This window comes from Neoarius graeffei, chromosome 11, assembly GCF_027579695.1.
Source record: "Neoarius graeffei isolate fNeoGra1 chromosome 11, fNeoGra1.pri, whole genome shotgun sequence".
NCBI lineage: Eukaryota > Metazoa > Chordata > Actinopteri > Siluriformes > Ariidae > Neoarius > Neoarius graeffei.
The window spans coordinates 53,229,997-53,248,009 of NC_083579.1; the positions used below are offsets into that span (position 1 = coordinate 53,229,997).

The 18,013-nt window shown below is 40.3% G+C and overlaps 1 protein-coding gene across 3 annotated transcripts in view; it reads right to left on the minus strand.

Annotated features, from left to right (window-relative positions):
- Positions 1-5,694: 5,694 nt before the first annotated feature.
- crim1 (cysteine rich transmembrane BMP regulator 1 (chordin-like)) overlaps positions 5,695-18,013 on the minus strand; it is a 211,305-nt gene continuing 198,986 nt past the window's right edge. For 2 of the 3 annotated variants that reach the window (XM_060934200.1, XM_060934198.1), the window contains 3 exons: positions 17,493-17,606; positions 13,777-13,967; positions 5,695-12,538 (listed from right to left, as the gene is read on the minus strand). In XM_060934200.1, coding sequence (XP_060790183.1) covers positions 12,362-12,538; positions 13,777-13,967; positions 17,493-17,606 — 482 coding nt within the window. In that variant the 3' untranslated portion in view covers positions 5,695-12,361. The remainder of the gene's footprint in view (positions 12,539-13,776; positions 13,968-17,492; positions 17,607-18,013) is intronic. The other variant, XM_060934199.1, reaches the window with a different exon arrangement.

Here is an 18,013-nt window from a genome sequence, read left to right on the forward strand (position 1 = left end):
ATTGTGGACCTGAAAAGTAAACCCTGATGGTGAAACAGCCCATTGAGTAGTTGTAAAAGTGGATTCAAATAGGTTAAGTATAGTAGTCTAATTCTTGCTAATCTTATTTCTGCTATTGGTAAAACCTGCACCAGAAAGTGTGATAGTGTGTTGTTATTCCAATATTTTAATGATTACTAATCTCTTCTGTTGCTATCCTGACCGTTGCTGACCAAATCATATGGCCTGTTTGAATTTCCATGTATATTCTTAAGTTGACAAACATATGACTTGTATGAATTCTTGTAACATTGTAAAGATTCCCAACCTCTTGTGTATTTCAGGGTTGTGAGCTGTTTGTTCTCAGATGGAGATGGACATGATGTTTGACATGATCAAATTGTTTGGGACCTTAACATCTGTGACACTTGGAGACCCTTGTCTTATCTGCAGCATAATGCCGTTAGTGATCTCTGATTGGCTCTTCTGGTACCTCTGGTGCTGCGTTGATGGAGCAAAGAGTGAAGAAAGCAACTGGCTAAAGTGCCTGCAGGGGGAAAAGGTAAACTCCTTCACTACATTTCAGCAGCAGTAACACAAACCATTTGAAGACTGATCAGTCCTGTGGAGGAGGAAGAGGGAGTGCCATTACCAGAGGAGCTGGCAGATGGCATGGGCCAAATGCAAGAGCCGTTAATGGGACTGCAACAGCACAATGAAATGGAGAGCTTGAGGGAGACTAGTCCAGCCACACTGCACTGTTGTGCTATCAAGGACTGCATCTCATTCTCTGAACTTGAAATCCACTTTGTTGAGGAATGCCAATAGCTCCTCCTCAATTTCAGGAATTTAAATATCTTATTAAAACGACTGCCAATCCATATGCTATACATACTGGATGTGATGCAAGTGGTCAACAAACATGACTTGGTTGTAGATCTGAAGGATACACATTTTAACATACCTGTGTTCCTCAGCAGTTGGAAACTCCCCCTGCTTGAGTTCAGAGTCCTTCCCTGTGGATTAGCTTTAGCACCAAAGCTGTTCAGAAAATGTGTACGAGTTGCCTTAGAGCCCCTGCAATACTAGGGTCGGTGTACAACTAACTGCTGTGTGAAGAGCCCAGTCCCAATAGCAAGTGACAAGCCAGACAGAGCTTTTGGTCTTACAGGTGGAAGCCTTATGACTTGAAAGACAGTTATGAGAAGAGCCCATTGACACCTGCATATACTGTGCAATTCATAGGCATGAGTAGTTTGTCTAGTGGGCCATGTAAACACTTTTTGATCACAAATGCAGTCTGAAAATAATGAGTGGCCAGTCACTGACCATATATAGACTTTTTTCATCTTGTAGGTTGTTGACAGACCGTAGCAATCCCAGTAGTGTGTGTGTATATATATATATATATATATATATATATATATATATATATATATATATATATATATATACACACACACACACACACACATACATACACATACATTTTATATATATATATATATATATATATATATATATATACACACACACACATATATATACACACATATACATATATATATATATATATATATATATATATATATATATATATATACACACACACACACACACTATATATATATACACATACACACACACACACACATATATATATTACACACACATACATATGTATGTGTGTGTGTGTGTGTGTGTGTGTGTGTGTGTGTGTGTGTATATATATATATATATATATACACATACATACATACATACATACACACACAACCCCGATTCCAAAAAAGTTGGGACAAAGTACAAATTGTAAATAAAAACGGAATGCAATGATGTGGAAGTTTCAAAATTCCATATTTTATTCAGAATAGAACATAGATGACATATCAAATGTTTAAACTGAGAAAATGTATCATTTAAAGAGAAAAATTAGGTGATTTTAAATTTCATGACAACAACACATCTCAAAAAAGTTGGGACAAGGTCATGTTTCCCACTGTGAGACATCCCCTTTTCTCTTTACAACAGTCTGTAAACGTCTGGGGACTGAGGAGACAAGTTGCTCAAGTTTAGGGATAGGAATGTTAACCCATTCTTGTCTAATGTAGGATTCTAGTTGCTCAACTGTCTTAGGTCTTTTTTTTTGTCGTATCTTCCGTTTTATGATGCGCCAAATGTGTTCCATGGGTGAAAGATCTGGACTGCAGGCTGGCCAGTTCAGTACCCGGACCCTTCTTCTACGCAGCCATGATGCTGTAATTGATGCAGTATGTGGTTTGGCATTGTCATGTTGGAAAATGCAAGGTCTTCCCTGAAAGAGACGTCGTCTGGATGGGAGCATATGTTGCTCTAGAATCTGGATATACCTTTCAGCATTGATGGTGTCTTTCCAGATGTGTAAGCTGCCCATGCCACACGCACTAATGCAACCCCATACCATCAGAGATGCAGGCTTCTGAACTGAGCGCTGATAACAACTTGGGTCGTCCTTCTCCTCTTTAGTCCGAATGACACGGCGTCCCTGATTTCCATAAAGAACTTCAAATTTTGATTCATCTGACCACAGAACAGTTTTCCACTTTGCCACAGTCCATTTTAAATGAGCCTTGGCCCAGAGAAGACGTCTGCGCTTCTGGATCATGTTTAGATACGGCTTCTTCTTTGAACTATAGAGTTTTAGCTGGCAACGGCGGATGGCACGGTGAATTGTGTTCACAGATAATGTTCTCTGGAAATATTCCTGAGCCCATTTTGTGATTTCCAATACAGAAGCATGCCTGTATGTGATGCAGTGCCGTCTAAGGGCCCGAAGATCACGGGCACCCGGTATGGTTTTCCGGCCTTGACCCTTACGCACAGAGATTCTTCCAGATTCTCTGAATCTTTTGATGATATCATGCACTGTAGATGATGATATGTTCAAACTCTTTGCAATTTTACACTGTTGAACTCCTTTCTGATATTGCTCCACTATTTGTCGGCACAGAATTAGGGGGATTGGTGATCCTCTTCTCATCTTTACTTCTGAGAGCCGCTGCCACTCCAAGATGCTCTTTTTATACCCAGTCATGTTAATGACCTATTGCCAATTGACCTAATGAGTTGCAATTTGGTCCTCCAGCTGTTCCTTTTTTGTACCTTTAACTTTTCCAGCCTCTTATTGCCCCTGTCCCAACTTTTTTGAGATGTGTTGCTGTCATGAAATTTCAAATGAGCCAATATTTGGCATGAAATTTCAAAATGTCTCACTTTCGACATTTGATATATTGTCTATGTTCTATTGTGAATACAATATCAGTTTTTGAGATTTGTAAATTATTGCATTCCGTTTTTATTTACAATTTGTACTTTGTCCCAACTTTTTTGGAATCAGGGTTGTATATAAAAATTAGTAACGACCAAAATGAATTAATAAAGCAGGGGGAAAATAATACCAATTGTGTGTTATTTTATTATTTTCCGGATCCCGGAAAAAGGCCACCTTGCCTCTGGGCTAATCTCGCATGACATCACGTGTGGACCCCCGGTTATCTGGGTTATTTCAGTTAATCTGACTCTGTGCTTTTTTACTCGCTGAAACTGGATATTGTTGGAATCTTACAAAAATAATGATAGGAAAGCACTGAGTTGTGTTTGGATGTTCAAATTCATATCCAACAGGACATTCAGTTGACGAATTTCCGAGAAATGACACTAATCTAAAGCAACAGTGAGTGAAGTTTGTGCAAACAAAGCAGGCAAATTTCATGTCAGCTACTAATAATAAATCTGATTCATAAAGTGTTCATCACCACCAAAACGACCACATGGGAATTAATGGAGCAAAAAAATCAACCCATTTATTTACTAAATGACATTTGATCTGGGCGGCACGGTGGTGTAGTGGTTAGCGCTGTCGCCTCACAGCAAGAAGGTCCGGGTTCGAGCCCCATGGCCGGCGAGGGCCTTTCTGTGTGGAGTTTGCATGTTCTCCCCGTGTCCGCGTGGGTTTCCTCCGGGTGCTCCGGTTTTCCCCACAGTCCAAAGACATGCAGGTTAGGTTAACTGGTGACTCTAAATTGACCGTAGGTGTGAATGGTTGTCTGTGTCTATGTGTCAGCCCTGTGATGACCTGGCGACTTGTCCAGGGTGTACCCCGCCTTTCGCCCGTAGTCAGTTGGGATAGGCTCCAGCTTGCCTGCGACCCTGTAGAAGGATAAAGCGGCTAGAGATAATGAGATGAGATGAGATAATGAGATGAGACATTTGATCTGACATTTGGACAGTTCGTCGATTCCCCCATTATCATCCACTTCATATTTTCTTTCAGTAATTAGACTGAATAATTGTATGTTTTAAAGATTAAATTTCTGCATTTATTGAGGTACATGTAAATATTTTCCTTATATTTTGCAGTGGCCAACTTAGAATAAAAATCCACAAACCAATCTGTGTTTCCAGTTCTCTCTGGCTGGTGGTGCACTATCGGTGGTGAGTGGGACTGTTGTGAACTGGCAGTTTCTTGTCTTGGGGGCTTGAAAAGATAACCATTTACTCCGGAATATCCTTGATAATCATTTTCCCCTTCACCCAACATATAAGAATCCCAATCACAATTCTCTCCAAAACGTGATTCCATATTGAGACTGGTCTAACCACTGCTGCAAACGGGAAGGAAATCGATACCTGGATTGTTACACGAGTGACATCATGCACCCCTTCATGATCTTCCGGATCAGTCTCGGCAGATTCCGTGAAAATCGGCTGATCTTATTGATTTTTCATCAATTTGGATCAGCTATGGTTCGAAAACACATGGTCAATCAACATAATGATTGTTGCTTTGTACAAGGAAAAAAAAAAGTGCGGTTTAGGGACATTAAATTCACTTTCAGACTCAGTGATTGGTATTCTAAATAGAGAGCAATATCATAATGTTGATCGATTCTTATCCGAAAGTAAAGAACAATATCAGCACTAAAGTTGATTTTCATCTTCGAGCCAACACTTTGAGCGATTCTCATCCTCAATACTGTATTGACAATATTTCTGAGTGCTCGGTTATTGTCTGGTAGAGTGCACCATCAGGACATGTTATGATACCCTTGTGACTTTATATATGCTTGTCCATCACTATTTGTGAAGAAAACCACCCTGATGATCTTGAAGGTAAGGAAGTAGAATGGATGGATATGTACGTAACTGTGCTTCTAAGGCCGCCAGGGGTAATCAGGACAACAAAAATGCCCAGAGGAAGAGGATAAAATAGTTGGGACCACAGGGTCATGAGCACAAGATAAGAACTTGTTACTCAGCAAGGAAACAAGCAAAAAAGAATACTCCGCTAGTTCCAGTGGAATGCTCCCTGGAGGTTGTGTGTTCAATCATAAGACCACTGTTACATATGCAGACTTTGGTTTCCATGGTAGTCAGGTTCTTTAATACATAATAAAATATACATACATTTCCACCACTGTTTTTGATGTCTCCATGACTAAAGCGCTGAATGCCAGCAGAATTCAACCAGCTACTACTGCAAGAAAAGTTCTTTTCAATTTTTGACTTTTTCATTGTCACACAGCTAACACAACAAACATTCTTTTCTGTACTTTTGGGGCCTTGAAGTGGTGAGAGAAACAACACATCAAGAACACAAAAAATATATATATACAAGCAAGAATGACATGACAATGACAAACACACCTGCTCTCCCAAATCAGCACAAAAGGCATCAACTATTTAAAAAGAATTTATTGTGCTGCGAATAAACAAACAAAAAAATATACAAGAAATTGAAAAGATCTGCTGTGCTACAGGAATTCTGAGTCAAATCTTCATCTACCCTCTTTAGAAATCTGCAATATCATTACCAATATCGACAATTCTTACTTTTTTTTTAACACGAGCATAACACCAGTAGTATACAAAGTTTAAAAAAAAAAAAAAGGCTCTGTGTGTGTTTTCTGTGGACAGACTAAGTAGGAAGGAAGCGATCAGGAGAGAAATGTCTCCAAATTTATTCAGCTTACATAACGGAACGCAGGACCGGGCCTGTCTGCCTTTCCCACATGGAAAGAGCAGTGTTCCAAGAGAAGAATAAAATGGAGAGAGGGGAGAAAACAGCCTAACAGTGGAGATAAAGTGTGTCCCATATCATCAAATCGAACCATTCTTCAAACCTTTTTTGAGAGACCAAGACAACACCAAAACTGTCGCACGATTTCAGCTGTGTCTTTAATTCAAATTCCTATATGCTCAATTGTTCTGCTTGTAAATAAATTACTAAGGTATTTAAAACAATAAATTAAATCTTTAAATTTTTTACCTCTCTCCAACCTTTTTTCTTTTTTTTCATTTTTGTTCTGGCGAGTGACACTCAAGTATTTACAACAATACTTGAAGGATGCACTGAAAAAAAAATTAAATATCCTGCGAGACCCTTTGAACAGGCAGAACTGCTGGAAGAGGAATCAGCGGTTCTCCTCGGTCATTAGATGAGGCCACATCCCAAACTAAATGTGTCTACATTAAAACCGATGACCAAATTGAAACAATACGCAGTAGTGCTTATTAGTAGAACAGAATGCTGCTTTGTAACAGGCAGTGTTGAACTCACTAAAAATGGACACATGGATCCACAACATCAGGTTGGAATTTATTTTTGTAGATTCAGTCTGCAAAACAGTCGTTTACGTCGCTCTGTCCCACTGCTTGTTTATCTTGAGTCTCTTCACTGGCCGTGACTGAAAGCCAGAATGTTCAATAAGCTTCAATGTTTACACGCTGGAGAGAAGCTGTGTGATTTCACCAGACCAGAAGGAAGCAGGTTTATAGCCCTCTCTCTGAAGACAAAGAGTAAATATTCCCATTTTGTTCACTCACTTCCCCCCATCACGCCACCTGTACAATAACCACGATTCCATAAAATTTGAGAGCTAGTGTATATTATAAACAGCTCGTTGCTGCACTGCAAAGGGTCCCACAAGGTTTTAAGAACACAAACGGGCAACTTTTTCGATGAAAAGCATTTGTTAGAATTAAAAAAAAAAAACCCCGAGGTTACTCATTAAACTATATAAAAGTGCCAAAAGTATAGTTCTACAAACATTATCAGAGAAGATATTTTAGACACAACCAACAAGAAATAGCCCTAGAGCCCTGCCCCTCCCCCTCTTTTCAACATCTTATGGTTCAATCCTGATTTGCCCCCAACTCATGATACCTCAGCTGCATAGGGTACGAACCACTGGCTTAGCACCCTGTCTTCTACTGAACAAGGGGCCGTGTTTAGGATTCAACTTGTCTGCCGAGGTTCCAGTAGTAGATGCCTACAGGGGCCCATGACTGAGAAAACAATGGAGCTGCAAAGAACCAACAACTCTCACTGTCAGATCAAAAAAATCAAAAATAAATAAAAAGGCAACAAAAGACACAAAGAGACATGACCTGCAGTCCAAAACTGTTTTCAGCACGCCCTTGTTGACTTGCACTTACCTAAAACAGGAGTGGTAGGTGTGTCTACTTGTAGCACAAGGGTCAGGGGAAATAACAATAAGTATATTTTTTAATTAAAGGAACTTGTCTTTGGCAGGGAGCACAGTGCTGTTTAAACGATTTACATGGTCACTTTCCTCCGAATTGTGTATAGGCATAATACAGGGATGAGAATGGGACATTTAAAAAAAACTCTGAAACGTCTGCCAACTTTCCCACATATACATATATATGTTTTCAAATTCAATGATGGTTTAAAACGTTTATAAACTTTAAGATAACAAATCCCTACAGATATAATTTTATATATATATATATATATATATATATATATATATATATATATATATATATCTCGTGAGTGATAATGGAGGTAACCGTAACGATATATTAGATTCCTCCTGACTCCATCTTTGACAATTTAAGTAAAACGTACCTTTGTGCTTTTTTGTTTTGATGTGCTTCTGGATGTTTCTAGCTCCTCTGTTTCCATAATTGATCATATCTGAGCACAGAAGACACAGAACCTTTCCCAGCACGTCCACTTTTCGGATACTTTCCGTCAGGCACGTCGTCACAGTTTGTGTCCCTATCTGCACGGTAACGCTACTATCGAGCCATGCCCATCGGAAACCGTTCTTTATCCCGTTCGATTTATCGATTTCCCTGGCACGATCCTCATTTTTGCAATCCAAAACTTTCGCCATATTGGCGAAGTAACTTTGAAAACTAACCAAAATAACTAGAACTTAAGAAGTGATCAAAACCGTGTACGTATAGCTTGTTTCTCCGCGAATTGTAGAAGTGAGATGAAACTAGCGCCAAAACGTTGCCGGAAATCGTCGTGAGTTGCCGTTAGCATAAATATTGAAGAAAGCAATGACGATTTCCGTTATCACAGCTGCAACTAATTTTGCGATGAGCGCTGCCGAAAGATGCTGGCGGGCGGTCGGTCGGTCCTGCCTGCTTGTGCCACCACAAGCCTCGCCTCGCGCCGACCCCTACCCCCGAAATTTTCTCAATGGATTTACACATTTCGCAAAAATGACATTTTCAGCGGGAAAAACTCGGAATTCCGCAGATCCGCAGAAAATTCTCATCCCTGGTAATAGAAGAGTAAACTACTGTAATTCTACACTCTGTCATACATAGACGGATTATCTGACTACCATAATAGCCCACTTAAAGACTGCTTATCAAATATAATGCTTCACTTCCTTACATTCCAGACTGCCAGGACTGTTTTCTTCGGAACTAATGGAGCATTTCCATGTGCTTGTTCACTTGCCAAGTACTAATAGGAAAGTCAACACCTTGTGACCATGACCCCACTTGTGTAGCCAAAAAAAGCTACGTCCTGCCTTGTCATTTTTCTCATTCTCGTCTGGACGACTTGAGGAAGTGAACTTGTTATTGTTAAATCTGCACCATCAAAGGAGTGTGTATTACTGCCCAACTTGGGTGGTGATCATTCTAGTGGTTGAATTTTTAGTATTCCAAAAAGTCAACCATAGTTGTCATCCCATGGCAGTTTGTTCAGCCAGGCCCTGATGGTATTGGACTTATTGGCAATGATCAGTACCCAAAATGTTTGGAATTGTCCTTGGATAATATGGTGCCACAAGCACTGACAAAGTCTAACTGCAGAATCATGACAACAGACCATGAAGTACACAGTCTATGTAAATACTTCGGACCATTCTTTACCTTTACAAAAATGAAAAATAAACACGACTGCTGATGCCTCAACAAAAAAGGTAAGTTCCTTTGCAGCAAGAACAGAAACAGACCAAAGGCTTGTCTGCTCAGTCCCCTAGAACCAGCAGATGCCGATATCATGTCTTTCAACTTTTTTTTTTTAATGGCAATCAATATGCCCAGCTCACTCAGTGAACTGCATTCATTATTGGCCAGAAGAGTAACTGCATTCTGGACTGGAGGTCAAGTATGTCATGATGTGGGTGAATCCAGCAGAAATGTTCATTGGCACCACAGCTTATTAAAGCTGTACTGCCTTTCAGATTTTTCAAGTTTAGGTCATAAAAAGAATTCTCCCTGACACCCAGTTATTTTTGTTTAGTGGACCAAAAGCTACTGAATTCAAATCACAGACTTCCAATTTTATTAGTTTTTTTTTTTTAAATAGAACAATTAATGAATTTGGGGCCATGTGGCCCTAAATTCTCTGCTATTTTTTCCTGCTTCACCATGACCCAATTCAAGATACTAACGTCATGCATCACATATTGGGCTTTCCCTGTTCGCACAAGGCATTGTGGGATACAAAATTGAAACAGGAGAGGAAAATGGAGGACGCGAATGAAACGTAAAAGACCGACTACAGTAACGGAAAGCGAGAAGAAAAGACGTTATGTTGCGAAGGAAAGGAAACGCAGGACCAAACTAATAAATATCGGCGGTCAGCGAGCACCTCGGTGTGATCAGCTGTTCGTTTAGCGACAGAACGATGTAATTGTCAGTGCACGGCCAAAGGTAAACCTGTAGATGGCAGTAATGCAACACTGTGGATGTCAACTGCCGTAAAACCCAAAAGAAGTAAAAGGTAAACCTGCGCAAGCGCACACGTACTTCCTCTGTCTGCTTGACTGCACAAAGTGAGCGATTTCATGCACATTATTTGCTCGGGAATCCCCTCAAATTAAATAACTTCCCAGCCACTGAATGGCCTGATATTTTGTGAGATATTACAGAAATAAACATGCATCACAATGACCAAATTTCACCGATTTTATGAAATCGAAAGGCCGTCTAGCTTTAATAACCCCGTCAATCTATCTGTTTAAGACCGGTTAACTTACTGGGTAAAGGAAGTAATTACATATTCAAAAGCAGGTCAAGAGGCATTGTAACAAGTGTCACTTTTGTACAACTGTGAAACACTGACATGGCGCTCAGTATATACCTTTGCTAGATTTTGCTGCTGTGCCAGTAACCAGTGTATAAAGAACACCAATAGCATCTCAGCAAGTACACCCTGGCAATCCTGCATTTGCTCACAGGATCATGTTACACGTGTTACTTTTTGTTTCCCGGCTCCTTAATACAGGTAAGTCAGTGAGGGCCTGTTTAAAACAGTATTGAATTGGGTCAGCTGAGGACTAATCCATTATAACAAAACAAAAGAGCGGAAAGAAGAGGGAACAGCCAGTGGAAAACAAAACGACAAAATAGGAAACAACAAATAGAACAGAATGAGATGTTTGTCTTTCTTTCTGCCTTTTTTCTCTGTGGGTCCGTCTTTCGACTTACTATCATACAAGCTAGGCAATGGAATGCCTGTCGTGATCAGATTTCTACAGATAGAAATCTCTCTTTAAAACTCAGTCATAAATACATTCAGTAAGAAAAAAATGAAACAGAGAACTTTACAGGTGAAGCAGAGTCAATGTGCGCATGCATGTGCGTTTGTGTGCACACACGTACATACATGCTAACACAAACATACACACACACACACACGTATATACTCACACAATATCTCATGTCTATTCATCATAGCGTTAATATGTACAGAAAATTCCTATAAGGTGTGTAGGATTTTGAAGCCAATTTGGAAACAGTTTTTTTCTTTTCTTTCAAGCAAGGATTAACAAAAGGTGCTTCGACAGCATTTCAAAGCTTCCAGAGAAGGAAACGGTTTCATAATCTGTAAGAAACAAGGGAAATCGATTAAAGAGCATCTTTTTGGCCTCGATTAAAAGTCCTCTAGCAAAAGTCTTTTCATCGTATTGTTTGATCGTGTTTCCTTGCATGTTTCCCAGGGTTGTGATTGATACTACAGCTCAACCTGTACAAAACAAGGCCTACAGAATCAAAGCAAAAAAAAAAAAAAGGAAAAAAAAGCAGCACTTGTAGCATAAACTCATCAAACCAGTATAACTACCTCTTATATTTATCCCATGTAACAACCCTTTATTCTCCCTTTCCCACAATGTAATATTGTTGCTTGGAGTGTGACAAAGAGTCTATTAGCTCTGTCATAGAAGTTAAAAAAAAAAAAAAAAAACTAACGTGAAAGAGGAAAAAAGCTTATAATTGTAAGCAGAGAGACCAAAACCAATCCACCTAAGCAGGAATATCTACCGTATGTTCCACTGAGCTTCTTTCTCAGTTGTCCTCCGTTCCTCTTTTAAAGGGGCTAAAAGGAATAGAGCCCTGTCATTGCAAGAAGAGCGAAATGTCCTAGCAGGTCTGCTCTCTCGTTCTTTTTCACCTTGTTTGTCTTGCTCTTCTCACGTTTTTGTTTTTTTTTCCATATAGTCCAGTATCTTCTCTACCATGGAGACTCATCCCTCCCAGAGAAGCTTTGGTTCAACATTCACATCAAGCACTTGATTTGAGTCTCTCTCTCTCTCTCTTTTCGTTTTTCTTCAAAAACTTTTGAAATAGCTTTTTTTTCTGTGTAAAAAAACAGGAATGCACAAAAAATATCACTTTTCAAAACACCCCAGTCTGCCCTAATCCCAAATATGTATGTTTGAGCTCATGAGCCTCCAACCACAGACACACACACACATTCTCACCATAACATACACAAAAATATCACAGGAAATGCATTCCGCACCTCCCGTTCAAATAAATACACTCCTGCAGTGACTGACATGGCAACATGATCGCGTCCTGATGAGACCGTTAGTCATCTGCGTGCGTTTTGGAGTGACTTTTGATTAATGTGGGTATTAGGATTATTGTGTTTTACCAGGGTCTCAACTCTGTTCTCGTTTCTCTGCTTGGTTGCACTCTCCATCACTGGATTTTATTAGCTGTGATAATAGCTTTTTAATTATAGTTCTCTGATAATGTGCTCTCTAGGTTTGGCGGCTGACCCCAGTCTCCCTCTCTGTCTCTCTCTAAACCGCTCTCACTCATCGTAGGCCACTCTCGCTCACGCAGTCTGGTAGAAGTTGTCTGCCTCCAGGTTGTTATGTTTCTGCATGCTGTAATAGCCACTGTAGCGTGAGTCGGGGTCGGCGATGCGCAGCATGCGCTGGGAGCTGTCCACCTGCACCTTCGTCCCTTTCTGGCAGTCAACGTACACCAGCTGGTTATTCAGACACGTTGGCTATACCAAGAACACAGACACAAAAAGCACTGAGTTTTCTCACTAGTACATACAAACATCCTGTTTATAACTACTTCCTAATCTGAGCAGTTAATAATCTCACGCATCTATACTATGTAATAATGAACTTTAGAGGCATATAGTGGTACGATATGCCTTTAGAGGCACTATATGCCTCAGAGGTGGACAAATCGATCACCAGGCACCCAGGACAAGCAGACATGTTAGTTTTTTATTCACAGCTGCCCATCAGTCAGTCAGGTTCACTAGTACTTGCTTATTTTCCATATTCTCTGTTCTCGTAATTAGTCTGTTACAGGCTTGTAGTACTCGAATCCAGGACTCGGACTCGAGTCCGACTCATGCCCTAATTTTAAGGACTGGTGACTTGACTTGGACTTGAGCACTGACGACTCGGACTTGTGCATTAACTGCATTCGGACTCGTATTTTTTCTTTATTTTTTGTAACGTGCCATAATAATTTAGCATAAGGTATCTACATTAACTTTTATACTAATTTTGTCCAAGAGAATGCACATTCACCTGTTCATGTGTCATGTTCAGGAACAAACTAACATTAATGGCGCTAAAATGCCTGGAGAGAAGCCCCTAGGATTATTCATTTTGTTTATACAGACTTCTCGTGCAGTGGGAAAAAACGCACTGCTATGTGTTCCATATGTAGAAGAACTATCGAGGAGACGACGGGGACAACCTCGAACTTCAATCGTCATTTGGCAAGACTCCACCCAGAGAAGGAAGTGACGCTATGTTCATTGCTCTGTTGATAGCAGGACTTGCTGACCGATGAACTAGCTAGTGTTAACCCCCTCTTGTGTTATTTACCCTGTTGATAGTGGGCGGGGCTTGCTGAGTGATGAACAAGCTTTTTATCTGCCTGTTAACTAATGGTGCAGTTGGAGTCTTGTTCTCGGACTCGACTCGGATCAGTAGTGGACTCGACTCAAAATTTTCTTTAATGACTTGGACTTGAACGCTGGGGACTCGAGACTAGACTTGGACTCGAGGTTTCATGACTCGACTACAACATTGGTCTGTTATAGTATATTTGAATTAAATTATGTGAGTTGCTGCTTTTTAGCCTAGTTAATTGAGTTTCTGTGCAAGCATTACATGAGATTTGACAGAACACTAGAGATCTCACTAACTTGCCCAGTCCACCCCTATTGATCTGCCCACCTCTGCGTCTACTAGTACGTTATTCTTGCACTCCTACCTTCGAGGGTGTGTGGTAGCAAGGCACATGCATCCACTGCTTCCTCTGGTTGACTAGCAGCAGGGTGGTGATAGTGAGCACCATCATGAGGATGGGCAATGCTACCCAGGCCCAGTGAAGGCTGGCATCCTCACTGGGTATCGGTGTCTTCCCGTCCAGATATGGCATCTGCAGGCTGCCAAAGTCACCTGCTACAAGCACACACCAATTAGCCTGTTTGAAGCTGGACACAAACACGCACTCACCATACCCATTAAAGGTAGACTGCCTCTCAGATTTTTCATGCTTGGGTCATAAAAAGAATTTTTCCTGACACCCAGTTATTTTTTAGTGGACTGGAAGCTACTGAATTTGAATCACAGAATTCCGATTTTATCACTTTTTTTTTCCCTAAAAGAACAATTAATTAATTTCGGGCCACGTGGCCCTAAATTCTCCACAATTTTTTCCAGCTTCACCATGATCCAATTCAAGATACTACGTGATGCATCACACGTGGTGGGCTTTCCCCATTTGCGCAAGGCATTGTGGGATACAAATTTGAAACAGGAGAGAACAATGGAGGACGTGAGTGTGCGAATGAAATGTGAAAGACTGACTACAGTAACGGAAAGCGAGAAAAGACGTTATGTTGCGAAGGAAAGGAAATGCAGGACCAAATTAATAAATATCGGCGGTCAGCGAGCACCTCGGTGTGATCAGCTGTTCGTTTAGCGACAGAATGATGTAACCGTCAGTGCACGGTCAAAGTAAACCTGTAGATGACAGTAATGCGACACTGTGGATGCCAGCTGCTGTAAAACCCTAAAGAAGAAGGTAAACCTGCACATGCGCACATGGACTTCCTCTGTCTGCTTGACTGCATGAATCGAGTGATTTCATGCACATTATTTTCTCGGGAATCGCCTCAAATTAAATAACTTCCCAGCCACAGAACGGCCTGTTTTTTTTTTTTTAAGATATTACAAAAATAAACATATATCACAATGACCAAATTTCAGAAGGAACTAAATTTCACCAATTTTATGAAATCGAAAGGCCGTCTACTTTTAATGTTGGAAATGAATGGACATTACAGGATGTAAGCAAACGAACTTTTAAAATTTGAAAACAGAACATATTTTACCCCTAACAGGTTTTGATGGTATCCTACTGCAGAGATGCCAATCACTACGATTCGTGCGTAGTCACTACGTTTTTGACAGTAGCACTACGAGGCTACGACCGTCTATTCAGTTTATATGGGATTCATACGATTTTAGCATGGATGCGGTTCGAAACGCGTGAATCTATAAGGGTTCATGATATTTTGCTGGTGTTCGGTACATTTCAGGCCAATTATCGCTTGATAATTCAATATTTTGACTGTATTTATGGTCAAAGTTTGCTTCGATGGGCGCCGCCATCTTTGTTGACAAGCGTTCTGCGCATGCGCGAATTAATTATCAATGCCGCGATGGAATGTCGAGCAGCCCATGTCACTAGGTACTGAGGGGCTGTCGGGGTGTTGTAACCTCACAAACATGCTACTAAAGAAAAACTGTTGGAACTGAAACAGTCATCTTCTGAAGTAAATCCATCAGAACTGAATAAGTAATCTGACTTGATATTGATGAGATTAAAGTGAAAGGAAGTTGATAAAAATTAAAAGTAATCAAAGTGACTTGACATTAAAGGAACAGTCCACCGTACTTCCATAATGAAATATGCTCTTATCTGAATTGAGACGAGCTGCTCCGTACCTCTCCGAGCTTTGCGCGACCTCCCAGTCAGTCAGACACAGTCAGACGCGCTGTCACTCCTGTTAGCAATGTAGCTAGGCTCAGTATGGCCAGTGGTATTTTTTGGGGCTGTAGTTAGATGCGACCAAACTCTTCCGCGTTTTTCCTGTTTACATAGGTTTATATGACCAGTGACATGAAACAAGTTCAGTTAAAAAAATTGAAACGTGGCGATTTTCTATGCTATGGAAAGTCCGCACTATGACAGGCGTACTAACACCTTCTGCACGCTTCGACAGCACATTGATATCTGCGGACTTTCCATAGCATAGAAAATCGCTATGTTTCAATTTGTGTAACTGAACTTGTTTCATATCACTGGTCATATAAACCTATGTAAACAGGAAAAACGCGGAAGAGTTTGGTCGCATCTAACTACAGCCCCAAAAAATACCATTGGCCATACTGAGCCTAGCTACATTGCTAACAGGAGTGACAGCGCGTCTGACTGACTGGGAGGTCGCGCAAAGCTCGGAGAGGTACGGAGCAGCTCGTCTCAATTCAGATAAGAGCATATTTCATTATGGAAGTACGGTGGACTGTTCCTTTAATCATGGGAACAAAAAGGAAATAGACATGTTCCAGTACAACTATTTGAGTATTGCTAATTGAGTGTTCCAGCACATTCTCTATAAACATTGATGGTATGTAATCTGCATTTGTTTAGTAAACTATTTGAGTATTTGCTAATTGAGTGTTCCAGTATGTTATCTATAAATATTGATGGTATGTAATCTGCATTTGTGTAGTAAAGTTAAGAAAATAATATTCACTATTTGAAAGTTGATTGTATACAAATTACCAGAGAAGTCTTTACTTTGTGTGAATGTGGTGAGTTAGGAGCATCACTCGAGAAAATCATGAGTGATTGTGGTTTGGTTTTATTTTTCAGATAATTGAAAAAAAAAAAAAAAATCAACAATTTTCTCCTCCCAAAACCAACATGTCCCAGTTCATTTTAGTCACCTGTATTCACTCAGAATGGCCCTAAAAAAAGCACCAATTTCCAAAATTTTCTTGGGGGGCCTTACAGCGCCCCCCGAACCCCCAGCTGGATTGGACTCACTACACGCCCTGCAGGCGCTCCGCTTGTATGCATGTGTCATTACACATTGATTTCACAAAAGGTTGGCATCTCTGCTACTGGTTTTCAGTGATGATAAAAATTCCTAAAATATCACAACTGACTTAATTAATCACACATCAGTCCGAGTTAATAAAAGTATACTTGCATGAATAGAATTGCGAAAAGATACAAAAAAAAGAACGAGTTAGTTGTAAAATATTGCTTTAGACATTGAGTCAACCTCTTTTGTTCTACCCTATATGACCATCACACCCCAATCTGTCCGTGCACATCCCATTCCAAAATCATGGAGATTAATATAGACTTGGCCCCCCTTTTTTTGCTGTTATAATCACCTCCACTATTCTGGGAATGCTTTCCGCTAGATGGATATTTGCCCATTCAGCCACAAGAGTGTTACTGAGGGAAGGCTCTGATGTTGGGAGAGAAGGAATTCCAGTTCATCCCAAAGGATTTTAGTTGGGTTCAGGTCAGGGCTCTCTGCAGGTCACTCATCTTACGCACTGAACTTTACACACCATGTTTTGATGGAGCTTGCTTTGTGCACAGGTGCACTGTCACGCTGGAACAGATTTAGGCTATGCAACTTCGTTCCAGTGAGGGGAAATCTTAATGCTACAGCATACAAAAGACATTCTAGACAACAGCTTCCTTCCAACTTCATGGCAACACTCTGGGGAAGGCCACATATGGATGTAATGGTGAGGTGTCCACATACTTTTGGCCATATGGTGTATGCTAATAAGCTTATTAATGTACACTACCACTAAAAATATCATGTGATAGATCATGTGATAGAGCACAACAATCCCTTCACAATGCAGGTAAAATGTGTCTTAAACTCTGACCTCTAAACTGGGGCATGATGTCGTTCTCGCTGTGCGTAGGCCAAGCAGGTCGATGTTTCAGTCTGTCTCCATGCTGGTCTGTCTTCTCTATGGGCACATTAGTGGGGACCGTCTCTGTAATGGAAATGCATGTTGTTTTATTTCCAGTTCTCAAAACCATATTATCCAAGGACAAATTTCTTTAGCTCATAAGCATGCTGTGCGACATAACTGTTTATGCATAATAATGAAATATTTATGCATCTGTTGCAATAAAATGTGACAGTGCTGTATCAGTGAAGTGCATGTTCTGCGTCAGAAGCACAATATAATAAGCGCTTTTCATGAATTAGATTTGGAGTTCTGAAAGTGGTGAGACAATACGGTCACAAACACATTAAAAGCACCGTTTCAGTGACTCAGTCCAGCTGTATTTACAATGCTTTTAAAATATTCACCACAAGTCCACATTCACTAAAGCCTGACTCAATTAGAGTAAACACGAATATAAGAAAGAGGAAGAGAGACAACGAGAAAGACTG